The sequence below is a fragment of the Cetorhinus maximus genome, unplaced genomic scaffold (genome assembly GCF_964194155.1).
Source record: "Cetorhinus maximus unplaced genomic scaffold, sCetMax3.hap1.1 HAP1_SCAFFOLD_3599, whole genome shotgun sequence".
Lineage (NCBI taxonomy): Eukaryota > Metazoa > Chordata > Chondrichthyes > Lamniformes > Cetorhinidae > Cetorhinus > Cetorhinus maximus.
In genome coordinates this window covers 3,011-16,412 of record NW_027599506.1, presented here as the reverse complement: position 1 = coordinate 16,412, position 13,402 = coordinate 3,011, and the positions used below count along the sequence as shown (strand labels likewise).

The window sequence follows — 13,402 nt, the reverse complement described above, 5'->3', positions numbered from 1 at the left end:
TCGCCCGCTCTATCTCTGTGCCTCTCGCCTGCTCTCTCTCTCTCTGCCTCTCGCCCGCTCTCTCTCTCTGTGCCTCTCGCCCGCTCTCTCTCTCTCTGCCTCTCGCCCTCTCTCTCTCTGCCTCTCGCCCGCACCCTATCTCTATGCCTCTCGCCCGCTCTCTCTCTGCCTCTCACCTGCTCTCTCTCTCTCTCTGTCTCTCGCCCGCTCTCTCTCTCCCTGCCTCTCGCCCGCTCTCTCTGTCTCTCTCTGCCTCTCGCCCGCTCTCTCTCTCTCTGCCTCTCGCCCGCTCTCTCTCTCTCTGCCTCTCGCCCGCTCTCTCTCTCTCTGCCTCTCGCCCGCTCTCTCTCTCTCTGCCTCTCGCCCGCTCTCTCTCTCTCTGCCTCTCGCCCGCTCTCTCTCTCTCTGCCTCTCGACCGCTCTCTCTCTCTCTGCCTCTCGCCCGCGCTCTCTCTCTCTGCCTCTCGCCCGCTCTCTCTCTCTCTGTGCCTCTCGCCCGCTCTCTCTCTCTCTGCCTCTCGTCCGCTCTCTCTCTCTGTACCTCTCGCCCGCTCTCTCTCTCTCTGCCTCTCGCCCGCTCTCTTTCTCTCTGCCTCTGGCCTGCTCTCCCTCTGTCTCTCGCCGGCTCTCTCTCTCTCTCTGCCTCTCGCCCGCTCTCTCTCTCTCTGCCTCTCGCCCGCTCTCTCTCTCTCTGCCTCTCGCCCGCTCTCTCTCTCTCTGCCTCTCGCCCGCTCTCTCTCTCTCTGCCTCTCGCCCGCTCTCTCTCTCTCTGCCTCTCGCCCGCTCTCTCTCTCTCTGCCTCTCGCCCGCTCTCTCTCTGCCTCTCGCCCGCACCCTATCTCTATGCCTCTCGCCCGCTCTCTCTCTGCCTCTCACCTGCTCTCTCTCTCTCTGCCTCTCGCCCGCTCTCTCTCTCTGTGCCTCTCGCCCGCTCTCTCTCTCTGTGCCTCTCGCCCGCTCTCTCTCTCTCTGCCTCTCGCCCGCTCTCTCTCTCTGTGCCTCTCGCCCGCTCTCTCTCTCTCTGCCTCTCGCCCTCTCTCTCTCTGCCTCTCGCCCGCACCCTATCTCTATGCCTCTCGCCCGCTCTCTCTCTGCCTCTCACCTGCTCTCTCTCTCTCTCTGCCTCTCGCCCGCTCTCTCTCTCTGTGCCTCTCGCCTGCTCTCTCTCTGTCTCTGCCTCTCGCCCGCTCTCTCTCTCTGTGCCTCTCGCCCGCTATCTCTCTGTCTCTCGCCCGCTCTCTCTCTCTCTGCCTCTCGCCCGCTCTCTCTCTCTCTGTGCCTCTCGCCCGCTTTCTCTCTCTCTGCCTCTCACCCGCTCTCTCTCTCTCTGCCTCTCGCCCGCTCTCTCTCTCTCTCTGCCACTCGCCCGCTCTCTCTCTGTGCCTCTCGCACGCTCTCTCTCTCTCTCTGTCTCTCGCCCGCTCTCTCTCTCTCTGCCTCTTGCCCGCTCTCTCTGTCTCTCTCTGCCTCTCGCCCGCTCTCTCTCTCTCTGCCTCTCGCCCGCTCTATCTCTCTCTGCCTCTCGCCCGCTCCCTCTCTCTCTCTGCCTCTCGCCCGCTCTATCTCTCTCTGTCTCTCGCTCTCTCTCTCTGTCTCTCGCCCACGCTCTCTCTCTCTGCCTCTCGCCCGCTCTCTCTCTCTCTGTCTCTCGCCCGCTCTCTCTCTCTCTGTCTCTCACACGCTCTCTCTCTATGCCTGTCGCCCGCTCTCTCTCTCTCTATATTCGCCCGTTCCCTGTCTCCCTGCCTCTCGCCCGCTCTCTCTCTCTCTCTCTGTCTCTCACACGCTCTCTCTCTCTGTCTCTCGCCCGCTCTCTCTCTCTCTCTCTGTCTCTCACACGCTCTCTCTCTCTGTCTCTCGCCCGCTCTCTCTCTCTCTCTCTCTGTCTCTCGCCTGCTCTCTCTCTCTGCCTCTCGCCCGCTCTCTCTCTCTCTGTCTCTCGCCCGCTCTCTCTCTCTCTGCCTCTCGCCCGCTCTTTCTCTCTGCCACTCGCCCGCACTCTCTCTCTCTCCCTCTAGCCCGCTCTCTCTCTCTCTCCCTCTTGCCCGCTCTCTCTCTCTCTGTCTCTCGCCCGCTCTTCTCTCTCTTTCTCTCGCCCCCTCTCTCTCTCTCTGCCTCTCGCCCGCTCTTCTCTCTCTTTCTCTCGCCCTCTCTGTCTCTCTGCCCCTCGCCCGCTCTCTCTCTCTCTGTTTCTCGCCCGCACTCTCTCTCTGCCTCTCGCCCACTCTCTCTCTCTCTGCCTCTCGCCCGCTCTCTCTCTCTCTGCCTCTCGCCCGCTCTCTCTCTCTGTCGCTCGCCCGCTCTCTCTCTCTCTGTCTCTCGCCCGCTCTCTCTCTATCTGTCTCTCGTCCGCTCTTTCTTTCTCTGCCTCTCGACCGCTCTCTCTCTCTCTGCCTCTCGCCCGCTCTCTCTCTCTCTGCCTCTCGCCCGCTCTCTCTCTCTGTCTCTCGCTCTCTGTCTCTCACACGCTCTCTCTCTCTGCCTCTTGCCCGCTCTCTCTCTGTCTCTCACACGCTCTCTCTCTCCGTCTCTCGCCTGCTCTCTCTCTCTCTCTCTCTCTCTGCCTCTCGCCCGCTCTCTCTCTCTCTCTGTCTCTCGCCCGCTCTCTCTCTCTCTAGCTCTGCCTCTCGCCCGCTCTCTCTCTCTTCCACTCGCCCGCTCTCTATCCCTTTCTGCCTCTCGCCCACTCTCTCTCTCTCTGCATCTCGCCCACTCTCTCTCTCTCTGTCTCTCGCCCGCTCTCTCTCTCTGACTCTCGCCTGCTCCCTCTCTCTCTGCCTCTCGCCCGCTCGCTCTCTCTCTCTGCCTCTTGCCCGCTCCCTCTCTCTCTGCCTCTCGCCCGCTCTCTCTCTCTCTCTGCTTCTCACCCGCTCTCTCTCTCTCTGACTCTCGCCCGCTCCCTCTCTCTCTGCCTCTCGCCCGCTCTCTCTCTCTCTCTCTGACTCTCGCCCGCTCTCTCTCTCTCTGCCTCTCGACCGCTCTCTCTCTCTCTCTGCCTCTGGCCTGCTCTCCCTCTGTCTCTCGCCCGCTCTCTCTCCCTCTGCCTCTCGCCCGCTCTCTCTCTCTCTGCCTCTCGCCCGCTCTCTCTCTATCTGCCTCTCGCCCGCTCTCTCTCTCTCTGCCTCTCGCCCGCTCTCTCTCTCTCTGCCTCTCGCCCGCTCTCTCTCTCTCTGCCTCTCGCCCGCTCTCTCTCTCTCTGCCTCTCGCCCGCTCTCTCTCTCTCTCTGCCTCTCACCTGCTCTCTCTCTCTCTGCCTCTCGCCCACTCTCTCTCTCTCTGTCTCTCGCCCGCTCTCTCTCTCTCTGCCTCTCGCTCTCTCTCGCCCGTTCTCTCTCTCTCTCTCCCTCTCGCCTGCTCTCTCTCTCTGCCTCTCACCTGCTCTCTCCCTCTGTCTCTCGCCCACTCTCTCTCTGCCTCTCGCCCGCTCTCTCTCTCTCTGCCTCTCGCCCGCTCTCTCTCCCTCTGTCTCTCGCCCGCTCTCTCTCTGCCTCTCGCCCGCTCTCTCTCTCTCTGCCTGTCGCCCGCTCTCTCTCTCTGTCTCTCGCCCGGTCTCTCTCTCTCTCTCTCTGCCTCTCGCCTTCTCTCTGCCTCTCGCCCGCTCTCTCTCCATCTGCCTCTCGCCCGCTCTCTCTCTGCCTCTCGCCCGCTCTCTCTCTCTCTGCCTGTCGCCCGCTCTCTCTCTCTGTCTCTCGCCCGGTCTCTCTCTCTCTCTCTCTGCCTCTCGCCTTCTCTCTGCCTCTCGCCCGCTCTCTCTCCATCTGCCTCTCGCCCGCTCTCTCTCTCTGTCTCTCGCCCGCTCTCTCTCTGTCTCTCGCCCGCTCTCTCTTTCTCCGTCTCTCTCTCTCTCTCTGCCTCTCGCCTCCTCTCTCTCTCTGCCTCTCGCCTGCTCTCTCTCTCTCGCCTGCTGTCTCTCTCTCTGCCTCTCGCCCGCTCTCTCTGTCTCTCGCCCGCTCTCTCTCTCTCATTCGCTCTCTCTCTCATTCACCCTCTCTCTCTTATTCGCTCTCTCTCTTTCATTCACTCTCTCTCTCTCTCTCATTCTCTCTCTCATTTGCCCTCTCTCTCATTCACCCTCTCTCATTTGCCCTCTCTCTATCATTCGCTCTCTCTCTCTCTCTTTCTCTCATTCTCCCTCCCTCACCCTCTTTGTCACCCGTGTGTCAGCGCTGGGTTCCCACCGCTGTCCGCCATTTTGGCTCACCGATCGTGCTGGACTCTCAATGGTGAGGCCTTGAGACTTGTCCATTTAAACATGAACCCTTCCCTGTCAACCCTTAACCATTTACAGACCCCAGGTTCAGTCAAGCCTGGTGCTGTTACCTCTGTGCAGGCTGCTTCCAGAGTGGTTTTTTTCCAGACTGTTCTCAACCTATTACCATGTGGCTCTAGACATCATACCATGGGGGGCGGAGTTGCTATTCTCCAGTCTCACGTTAACCCTTGCTTTGACCGAGCACTGTTACAGGAACGCACAACGCTAGACAACATCCCCCTTTCTTTTCTAACAAAAAATTCTCTTGCTCCCGCCTTTCTTTTCTCTGCCAGTGATGGAGCTTTGTACCTGTCCTTTGTTATTGGATTTCCCTGTCCGGCCAGGCCCAGGTCCGGCAGAGTCTTGGATGTTCCACAGTCTTGTAATTGCATCACTCACGGTGTTGGAGAAATTGATGGGATTGAAGGCCAATAAATCCCCGGGGCCTGATAATCTACATCCCAGAGTACTTAAGGAAGTGGCCCTAGAAATAGCGGATGCATTGGTGGTCATCTTCCGAGATTCTATAGACTCTGGAACAGTTCCTACAGATTGGAGGGTAGCTAATGTAACCCCACTATTTAGAAAGGGAGGCAGAGAGAAAACAGGGAATTATAGACCAGTCAGCCTGACATCGGTAGTGGGGAAAATTCTAGAGTCCATTATAAAAGATTTAATAGCTGAGCACGTGGAAAACAGTGGCAGAATCGGACAGAGTCAGCATGGATTTACGAAAGGGAAATCATGCTTGACAAATCTACTGGAACTTTTCGAGGATGTCACTAGTAGAGTTTGATGAGGGGGAGCCAGTGAATGTGGTTTATATGGACTTTCAGGAGGCTTTCGACAAAGTCCCACAGAAGAGATTGGGGTGTAAAATTAAAGCGCGTAGGATTAGGGGTAGTATTGAGATGGATAGAAAACTGGTTGGCAGACAGGAAACAAAGAATTGGAATAAACGGGTCTTTTTCCGAATGGCAGGCAGTGACTAGTGGGGTACCGCAGGGATCGGTGCTGGGACTCCAGTTATTCACAATATATATTAATGATTTAGATGAGGGAATTAAATGTAATATCTCCAAATTTGCAGATGACACAAAGCTGGGCGGGAGGGTGAGTTGTGAGGAGGATGCAGAGATGCTTCAGTGTGATTTGGACAAGCTGAGTAAGTGGGCAAATGCATGGCAGATGCAGTATAATGTGGGTAAATGTGAGGTTATCCATTTTGGTAGCAAAAACAGGAAGGCAGATTATTATCTGAATGACTATAAATTGAGAGAGGGGAATGTGCAACGAGACCTGGGTGTCCTTGTACACCAGTCGCTGAAGGTAAGCATGCAGGTGCAGCAGGCGGTAAAGAAGGCAAGTGGTACGTTGGCCTTCATAGCCAGAGGATTCGAGTACAGGAGCAGGGATGTCTTGCTGCAATTGTACAGGGCCTTGGTGAGACCACACCTGGAATATTGCGTGCAGTTTTGGTCTCATTATCTGAGGAAGGATGTACTTGCTATAGAGGGAGTGCAGCGAAGGTTTACCCGACTGATTCCTGGGATGGCGGGACTGACATATGTCGATAGATTGAGTCGATTAGGATTATATTCGCTGGAGTTCGGAAGAATGAGGGGGGGAAATCTCATAGAAACCTATAAAATTCTAACAGGAATAGACAGGGTAGATGCAGGAAGGATGTTCCCGATGGTGGGGGAGTCCAGAACCCGGGGTCACAGTCTGAGGATAACGGGTTAGACCATTTAGGGCTGAGATGAGGAGAAATTTGTTCACCCAGAGTGGTGAGCCTGTGGAAATCGCTACCGCAGAACAACTCACTCTGGGCTTCAGTGCATTGTTTTGTCGCTACTGATGGTTCCAACATTTTGTTGCTGCTGATCGTTCCAACGCAGCTTTTGTTTGAAGTGATATTCAACGTTACTTTTTTTGCCCCCTCACCCCCGCCATGTTTGTTTCTTTCGTGGCTACACGTTGATTCTTCAGGGTCACAACATCGTTGTGCTCCTCTCCCGCCTGCTGTTCCACCCGGCTGCACATCTGGTTGAGTTTTCCCAACCCCCTGCTTCATTACGACTCCGCGGTGGGTGAAGACCGAGTTATTTAAAATCCCAGTGGGAAACTTGAAACAACTGTCATAACCTATATTTTCAAATGGTACGTTCTGAGTTGCAGCTCCAAATTCAGGAATAAGACCACAGAGTCTCAAGAGGCTTTTACATCAAACTAAATGAGACATTTAGTAATTTACAACAAATTAAACACACACACATAGGTTGCCTTCCTGACACACTTCGATTTGCCAACGGTGGAGTCGAGGGTCATTATCTCCGCCCGGTCCCTTTTGTGTCGTTTCTGAAATTTGTTTGCTCTGATCTTGAACAGCTTGGTTCGCCGAAGCCTTCAGTTTATCATGCACTTTCAGAGGTATATACTCAGCTTGAATCTCGCACTTCAAATCTTGCAGGTCAGCTCTGGTGCAAACATTTTTTTTCCGTAGAACAGCATAATTTAATTTTTGATTCTTTGGAGTGACCTCATGCTGTGGGTCTTTTGTTGGCGTCTCTTTCTCTCTGGGGTCTCCCTTGTTACCCTTGGCGGTGTTGCCCTCTATCTCTCTGGGCTCCCCTGTTGCCCTCGGTGGAGTTTCCCCCTCTCTCTGGGATCCCCCGTTGCCCTTGGCGGAGTTGCCCTCTCTCTCTGGGGTCTCCCGTTGCCCTTGGCGGAGTTGCCCTCTCTCTCTCTGGGGTCTCCTGTTACCCTCTGTAGAGTTGCCCCCTCTCTCTGGGATCCCCCATTGTCCTATCTCTCTGGGGTCTCCTGCTGCCCTCGGCGTAGTTGCCCTCTCTCTCTGGGGTCTCCTGTTGCCCTCAATGGAGTTGCTCACTCTCTGGGGTCTCCCATTGCCCTTGGCAGAGTTGCCCTATCTCTCTGGGGTCTCCTGCTGCCCTCAATGGAGCTGCTCACTCTCTGGGGTCTCTTGTTGCCCTCGGTGGAGTTGCCCTCTCTCTCTGGGGTCTCTAGTTGCCCTCGGTGGTGGTGTCCTCTCTCTCTCTCTGGGGTCTCTTGTTGCCATTGACACAATTGCCCTCTCTCTTGGATCTCCCCCACCATCTTGTGCCAGTGGCTGTTTTCCTGTAGGTCCCAATGTTAAATGGCGTTGCCCCTTTAAGACTGTCAGTGCAGTAACCGTGTTATTGTTCCTCCATCTCGGGGCTGTTTCTGCGGCTGCCGGTTTCTCCGCCTGTGTTTTTCCAGCCGTTTTAGTGGTTTTGGTGGGCACGCCGGCCATGGTGGTTGAAACCTTTTTGTAACAACCTCTACGACTGTGACAGGTTTTATCCGGGCAAACCCTTTAGTTTAGAAAGGCCTTTGAGTTCCCTCGCCCCTGTTTTGAATGTCCCGCACTCCTGGAGCCGATCGTGTGCGCAAACTCGAAGTGACAGTGCTCCTCTCCGATGGCCTTTCTGTAAACCAAACATCAGGGTCTGGTTTTATTTAAACTCTGCAGCGACGTTGGTTTTTTTCAAACTCTGCAGCTCCTCTCTCGACCCCGCAGGCTGACTTTTGTTTTCAGCTTCAGTGCAGCGATCTGGCTTTTCCCTCACTGTCCCGTGGTCCTCCGCACCACCCAGAAGTCTTGCGCTAAACTTCCGCTCTCCCGTGTGGACCCCTCCACCTCCCAGACAGCGCGGCGAGACTTCTGCAACTCTTTCCCATTTAGGCACACGTCTGTCTGTCTCTCTCTAGTTCGCCTTCAGCTGTTTTTAGCCGCCCACGCTCTGGGACGCGGTCCTGGGTTCAAATCGGGCCTCTCTGTATCTGTCGGAGCTCCCAGCGCTGTCAGCCATGTTTGGGTAATGGTGCCCCTCTGGGGGGTCTCTCAGCAATGAGATCGTGAGGCTGGTGTATTTAAACGTGAAGTGTTTATCGTTAACCATGTGCAGAGCCCAGGTTACTGTCCTGCTGATGGAGTTGTTGCCACCACGCTGGCTGCTTAGTGTTCTCTCGAGACTGTTCTCTCAGTCTGTTACCATGTGGCTCTACACGTCATACAGATAGTGCTATTCCCCAGGCCCACTGTAACCCTTGCTCTGCCGAGCGCCTTCACGATGCAATGGCTTGCAGGGGCATCATTCCACAGCTCGCCCTCACCCGGTCTGCCTCTCTCCCTCGCTCACTCTGCCCCTTGCCCTCACGCTGCCTCGCGCCCTCTCTTGCTTCACCTCGCACCGCCTCTGCTCTCAATACATCTCTATGTCATTGCCCCTCTTCATCAACCTCTCCCTCTCTGTCAGTCTGTCTATCATTCTCTGTATCCGTACCTCACACACACACACACCCTCCCTCTCTGTCCATCTTTCTCTCTCTCACATTCCGCCCCATCTCTCTGCCTGTCTCACATTCTCTCTCTCACACACATTCCCTCTGCCTGTCTCTCCTATGTTCCCTCTGTCTGTCTCTCTCCCACATTCCCTCTGTGTCTGTCTCTCTCTTTGTCTCTCTCTCACATTCCGTCTGCCTGTCTCTCTCCCATATTCCCTCTATCTCTCTCTCCCACATTCCCTCTGTCTGTCTGTCTCTCTCACATTCCCTCCCTCTCCCATATTCTGCCCCCTCTCTGCCTGTCTCACACACATACACATTCCCTCTGCCTGTCTCTCTTTGTGTGTGTCTCTCTCTCACACACATTCCCTCTGCCTGTGTCTCGCTCACACACACACATTCCCTCTGCCTGTCTCTCTCTCTCACACACATTCCCTCTGCCTGTGTCTCTCTTTGTGTCTCTCTCTCACACACACACATTCCCTCTGTCTGTGTCTCTCTCTTTGTGTCTCTCTCACACACACATACATTCCCTCTGCCTGTCTCTCTCTCACACACATACATTCCCTCTGCCTGTGTCTCTCTCTTTGTGTCTCTCTCTCACACACACATACATTCCCTCTGCCTGTCTCTCTCTCTCCCACATTCCCTCTGCCTGTCTCTCTCTCTCCCACATTCCCTCGGTCTGTCTCTTTTTGTCTCTCTCTCACATTCCCTCCCTCTCCCATATTCTGCCCCCTCTCACTGCCTGTCTCACATTCTCTCTCACACACACACATTCCCTCTGCCTGTCTCTCTTTGTATGTGTGTCTCTCTCTCACACACACACATTCCCTCTGCCTGTCTCTCTCTCTCACACACACATTCTCTCCGTCTCTCTCTCTCACGTTCCCTCTCTCTCTCTCTCCCTCCAGATCCGTGCCTGCAGCTGTTCCAGGAGCCTTGGCCTCACCTAGTCACGCAGGGCATGTACTGCCTCAGCACCTCGGGGGTCTGGGAGCCCAGTCCCAGTGACCAGTCCCTCCTGCACTCCCCGGCCACCCTCTCCTCCGGCCCGCAGCAGCCCGAGGGCACCGAGTGCCAGCTGGAGCTGCCCCCCGAGAATTCCTGCCCCCATCCCCAGCAGCCCCCCGACTTTGCCCACACCCTCGCCCCCTCCCTGGGCCAAGACCTGGAGGCAGCCTCCCCTCGCCAGGAGGTGGAGGGACCTCTGGGGAGGAAGGTCTCCGACGCCCGCTCCAGTGGGGTACAATCCTTCGAGGAGGGGGAGGAGGTGGCGGAGGGCGGGGGCGAGGGAGTGAAGGAGGGGGTGCGGAGGGAGGGGGAGGTGGGCAAGGGAGGGAGGGGGTGAGGATGGAGGGTGAGGGAGGGAGAGAGGGAATGAGGGAGTGGGTGCAGAGGGAGGGAGGGGGTGTGAGGGAATGAGTGCAGAGGGAGGGAGTGCGGAGGGAGGGACAGAGGGAGGAGGGAAGGCCAGCGATGGATTAATTCCCCTCTGGAACTGACCCACGGGGCCGGAGACGATTGAGGGATTTTGAATCTCGAGTCAGGGCTGGAGAAATAGGGTCACCAGCCCCAGCTCCCTCCCTCCGTCCCTCTCTCCCTCCGTCGCTCACTCTCTCCCGCCCTCCCTTCACAGGGGTTGTCCAAACCCTATCCCTCCCTAACTCCCACCTTCCTCCCCTCTTCTCCCCTTTTCAACCTCCCCACTCTCTCTCCCCTCAATCTCTCTTTACCCCCTCCCCATTTTCCCCTCCTCTCTCCCTTTTTTCCCCTCTCTCTCCCTCTCCCCTTTAACCCCTCTCTCTCTCTCCCCCTATCGCTCTCTCTCCCCTCCCTCCTCCATCCTACCCCTTTCCCCCTCCTGCTATCGCAGCGCGGAGGGCGAGTTCTCCGGGGATTTGCACAGACCGAGGAATGGACGGCCTCTCGGACCGCGGGAGCCTCCGATGTCCAGCGGTGACCAGCGGAAGGAAGTGCAGACTCGGAGTCCGGACCGTCCGGGCCGGAGCGATGGGAATCCGGACTGTTTAACGGGACCAACGGACAGAGGGAGGAGAGGAGGAGGAGGGGATCCTGGTGAGATTCGTACCCTCGGCACGGACCCAGTCTCTGCCCTCGACCCTCGGCCAACGACGGGACAGCATCTGGGAATGAGCCTGGCACAGAGGAGGTGCCCGAGTTTCTACCCCAGGAGCGGATCCCAGAATTCCTCCCCTGTAAACCACGGAATTGGTTTTTATAACAGTGCAATTGCTGCACAAAACATTGCGACTAAGACGAGGGCATTTGGCAGCTCGGAGAGTCAACCCTTCACCAACTGTGACTGACTGGATCTATCCCCTCGCCTTAACGCAGCTCCATCACTCAGTAACTCCTCACCCCCCCAGCTCCCTCACACTGTCACTCAGTAACCCCTCTCCCCCCAGCTCCCTCACACTCTCCCTCAGGAACCCCTCTCCCTCCGAAGTCACTGATCTGGGTGATGTGTTGAATCCTCCCCTGACCAAATGCTCTGGGATTCGATGTTTTTAAAAAATTTTTGAGTGTGCTCTGGTTTGTCTGTTTTGCATGTGAACCAAATTTCTAATGCACCATCGAAAGTCTCTCTCTCTCTGTTTAACTCTCTCTCTCTCTCTCTCCTGTCCGCACTTCCCCTGTTACCTAATGTCAGTTTGCCTGATCCCAAATCCAGCATGAAAATTCAGATTCCTGATCCACAGCTCTGGAGAATGCCAGATGTATTGATAATAAACAGAGAGAGGAGATTAGATCTATATATATATATATATGATGTATAAAAGAGTGATTAACAATGAGAGGTTTTTATCTGATGCTCTATGGAGGTGTCTCACACTGAGATGCATGTTCTCTGTCAGGTTATAAAGTTCTGTCGTTCTGCCTTGTTCCTCCGATGGCTGGTCTGAGATCATTGAGACGCAACTCTCGGGGGGTTAAAACGACCAGGGGCTTGGGGGGCAGGAGGAGCTATCCACTCCGAGGGGGAGAGGGAGAGCGAGAGAGTTAAAGAGACAGGGAAAGTTGTAGGGGCTGGAGGAGGTTACAGAGATAGGGAGGGTTGTAGGGACTGGAGGAGGTTACAGAGATAGGGAGGGCTGTAGGTGGTTACAGAGATTGGGTGGGTTGTAGGGGCTGGAGGAGTTTACAGAGATAGGGAGGTGTGTAGGGGCTGGAGGAGGTTACAGAAATAGGGAGGGTTGTAGGGGCTGGAGGACGTTACAGGGATAGGGAGGGGTGTAGGGGCTGGAGGAGGTTACAGAGATAGGGAGGGTTGTAGGGGCTGGAGGAGGTTACAGAGATAGGGAGGGTTGTAGGGGACTGGAGGAGGTTACAGAAATAGGGAGCGTTGTAGGGGCTGGAGGAGGTTACAGAGATAGGGAGGGTTGTAGGGGCTGGAGGAGGTTACAGAGATGGGGAGGGTTGGAGGGTCCGGAGGAGTTTACAGAGATAGGGAGAGTTTTAGAGTCTGCAGGAGCACGGTACGGAGATAGGGAGGGGGTGACGAGTGACCGGGTGAGTTTCGGACGATCCAGGGTCTCTCGGGGAGGGAGGGGGACCCCGATTCCTGAGTGGGTGGGATAGTACCAGCCCTAGTCCGGCAGGCTGAATGGCCCCTCCCTGCTCGGACTGGTCAGTGAGTGGACGCTTGCCTGCGGGCTCGCTGGGAGGGTCAGATCCGTGTCCGGAAGGTGGATGGAGCGTTCGGACAGGTAGGTCTGAGCACGGACTGGACAACCGGAACTGGCCAGAGAGTGACCGGTCCCTGCGCAGCTCATAAAACTGCCAAAAAAATACCCTCAGCATGAGAGAGGCATTCCCAGAGACTCCGACACCCCCCACACAGCCGGGAACGCTCGGACCTCCGGGAACACTCAGACCCCCACACAGCCAGGAACGCTCGGACTGGCCGGAGAGTGGCCGGTTCCTGAGAACCTCATAAAACTGCCAAAAAAAACCCCTCAGAATGAGAGAGGCTGTCCAAGAGACCCTGAAACACCCCACAAAGCCGGGAACACTCGGACCGCCGGGAACGCTCAGACTACCTCGCCCCCACACACACAGCCGGGAATGCTCAGACCCACCCACCCCACACACATAGCTGGGAACGCTCGGACCACTTGAGAGCAACTGGTCCCTGCAAAGCTCATAAAACTGCCAAATAAAACCCCCGCACGAAAGGGGGTCCCAGAGACTCCGAAGACCCCCCCCCCCCCCCCAACACACAGCCGGGAACTATCAGAACTCCCCACACCCCACACAGCCGGGAACGCCCGGACCGGCCTGAGAGTGACCGGTCCCTGCGAAGCTCATAAAACTGCCAAATCAACCCTCAGCACGAAAGGGGGTCCCAGAGACTCTGAAACCCCCCCAACATCCGGGAACGCTCGGACACCCCCTCCGCCCCACCCTACCCTCACACACACACACAGCCGGGAACGCTCACACCCCCCCAACACAGCCGGGAACGCTCGGACTGGCTTGAGAGTGAACAGTCCCTGCGAAGCTCATAAAACGGCCAAATAATCACTCACTCAGCACAAGAGGGGGTCCCAGAGACTCCAAAACGCCCCACATCCGGGAACGCTCAGACCCAAACCCACCCCCCACCCCCAACAAACCCCACACACACACGCACAGCCTGGAACGCTCAGACCCGCTCTGACACACAAACACAGACAAACATACACAGCCGGGAACGTTCAGATCACCCCCTCCCCCACACACACAGAGCCGGGAATGCTCAGAACCCCCCCCCCCCCCCCCCGAGACACACACACAGCCGGTAATACTCAGAAC

General features: G+C 56.5%; 1 protein-coding gene across 1 annotated transcript; it reads left to right on the top strand.

The window, feature by feature from the left end:
- Window positions 1-9,498: 9,498 nt before the first annotated feature.
- Window positions 9,499-9,893, top strand: LOC144678100 (protein FAM131B-like; the record flags this gene model as incomplete). Its single annotated transcript, XM_078538010.1, has 1 exon — window positions 9,499-9,893. A coding segment is annotated over one exon (395 nt), but the record flags the coding sequence as incomplete, so codon positions are not given.
- Between the last annotated feature and the right edge of the window lie 3,509 nt (window positions 9,894-13,402).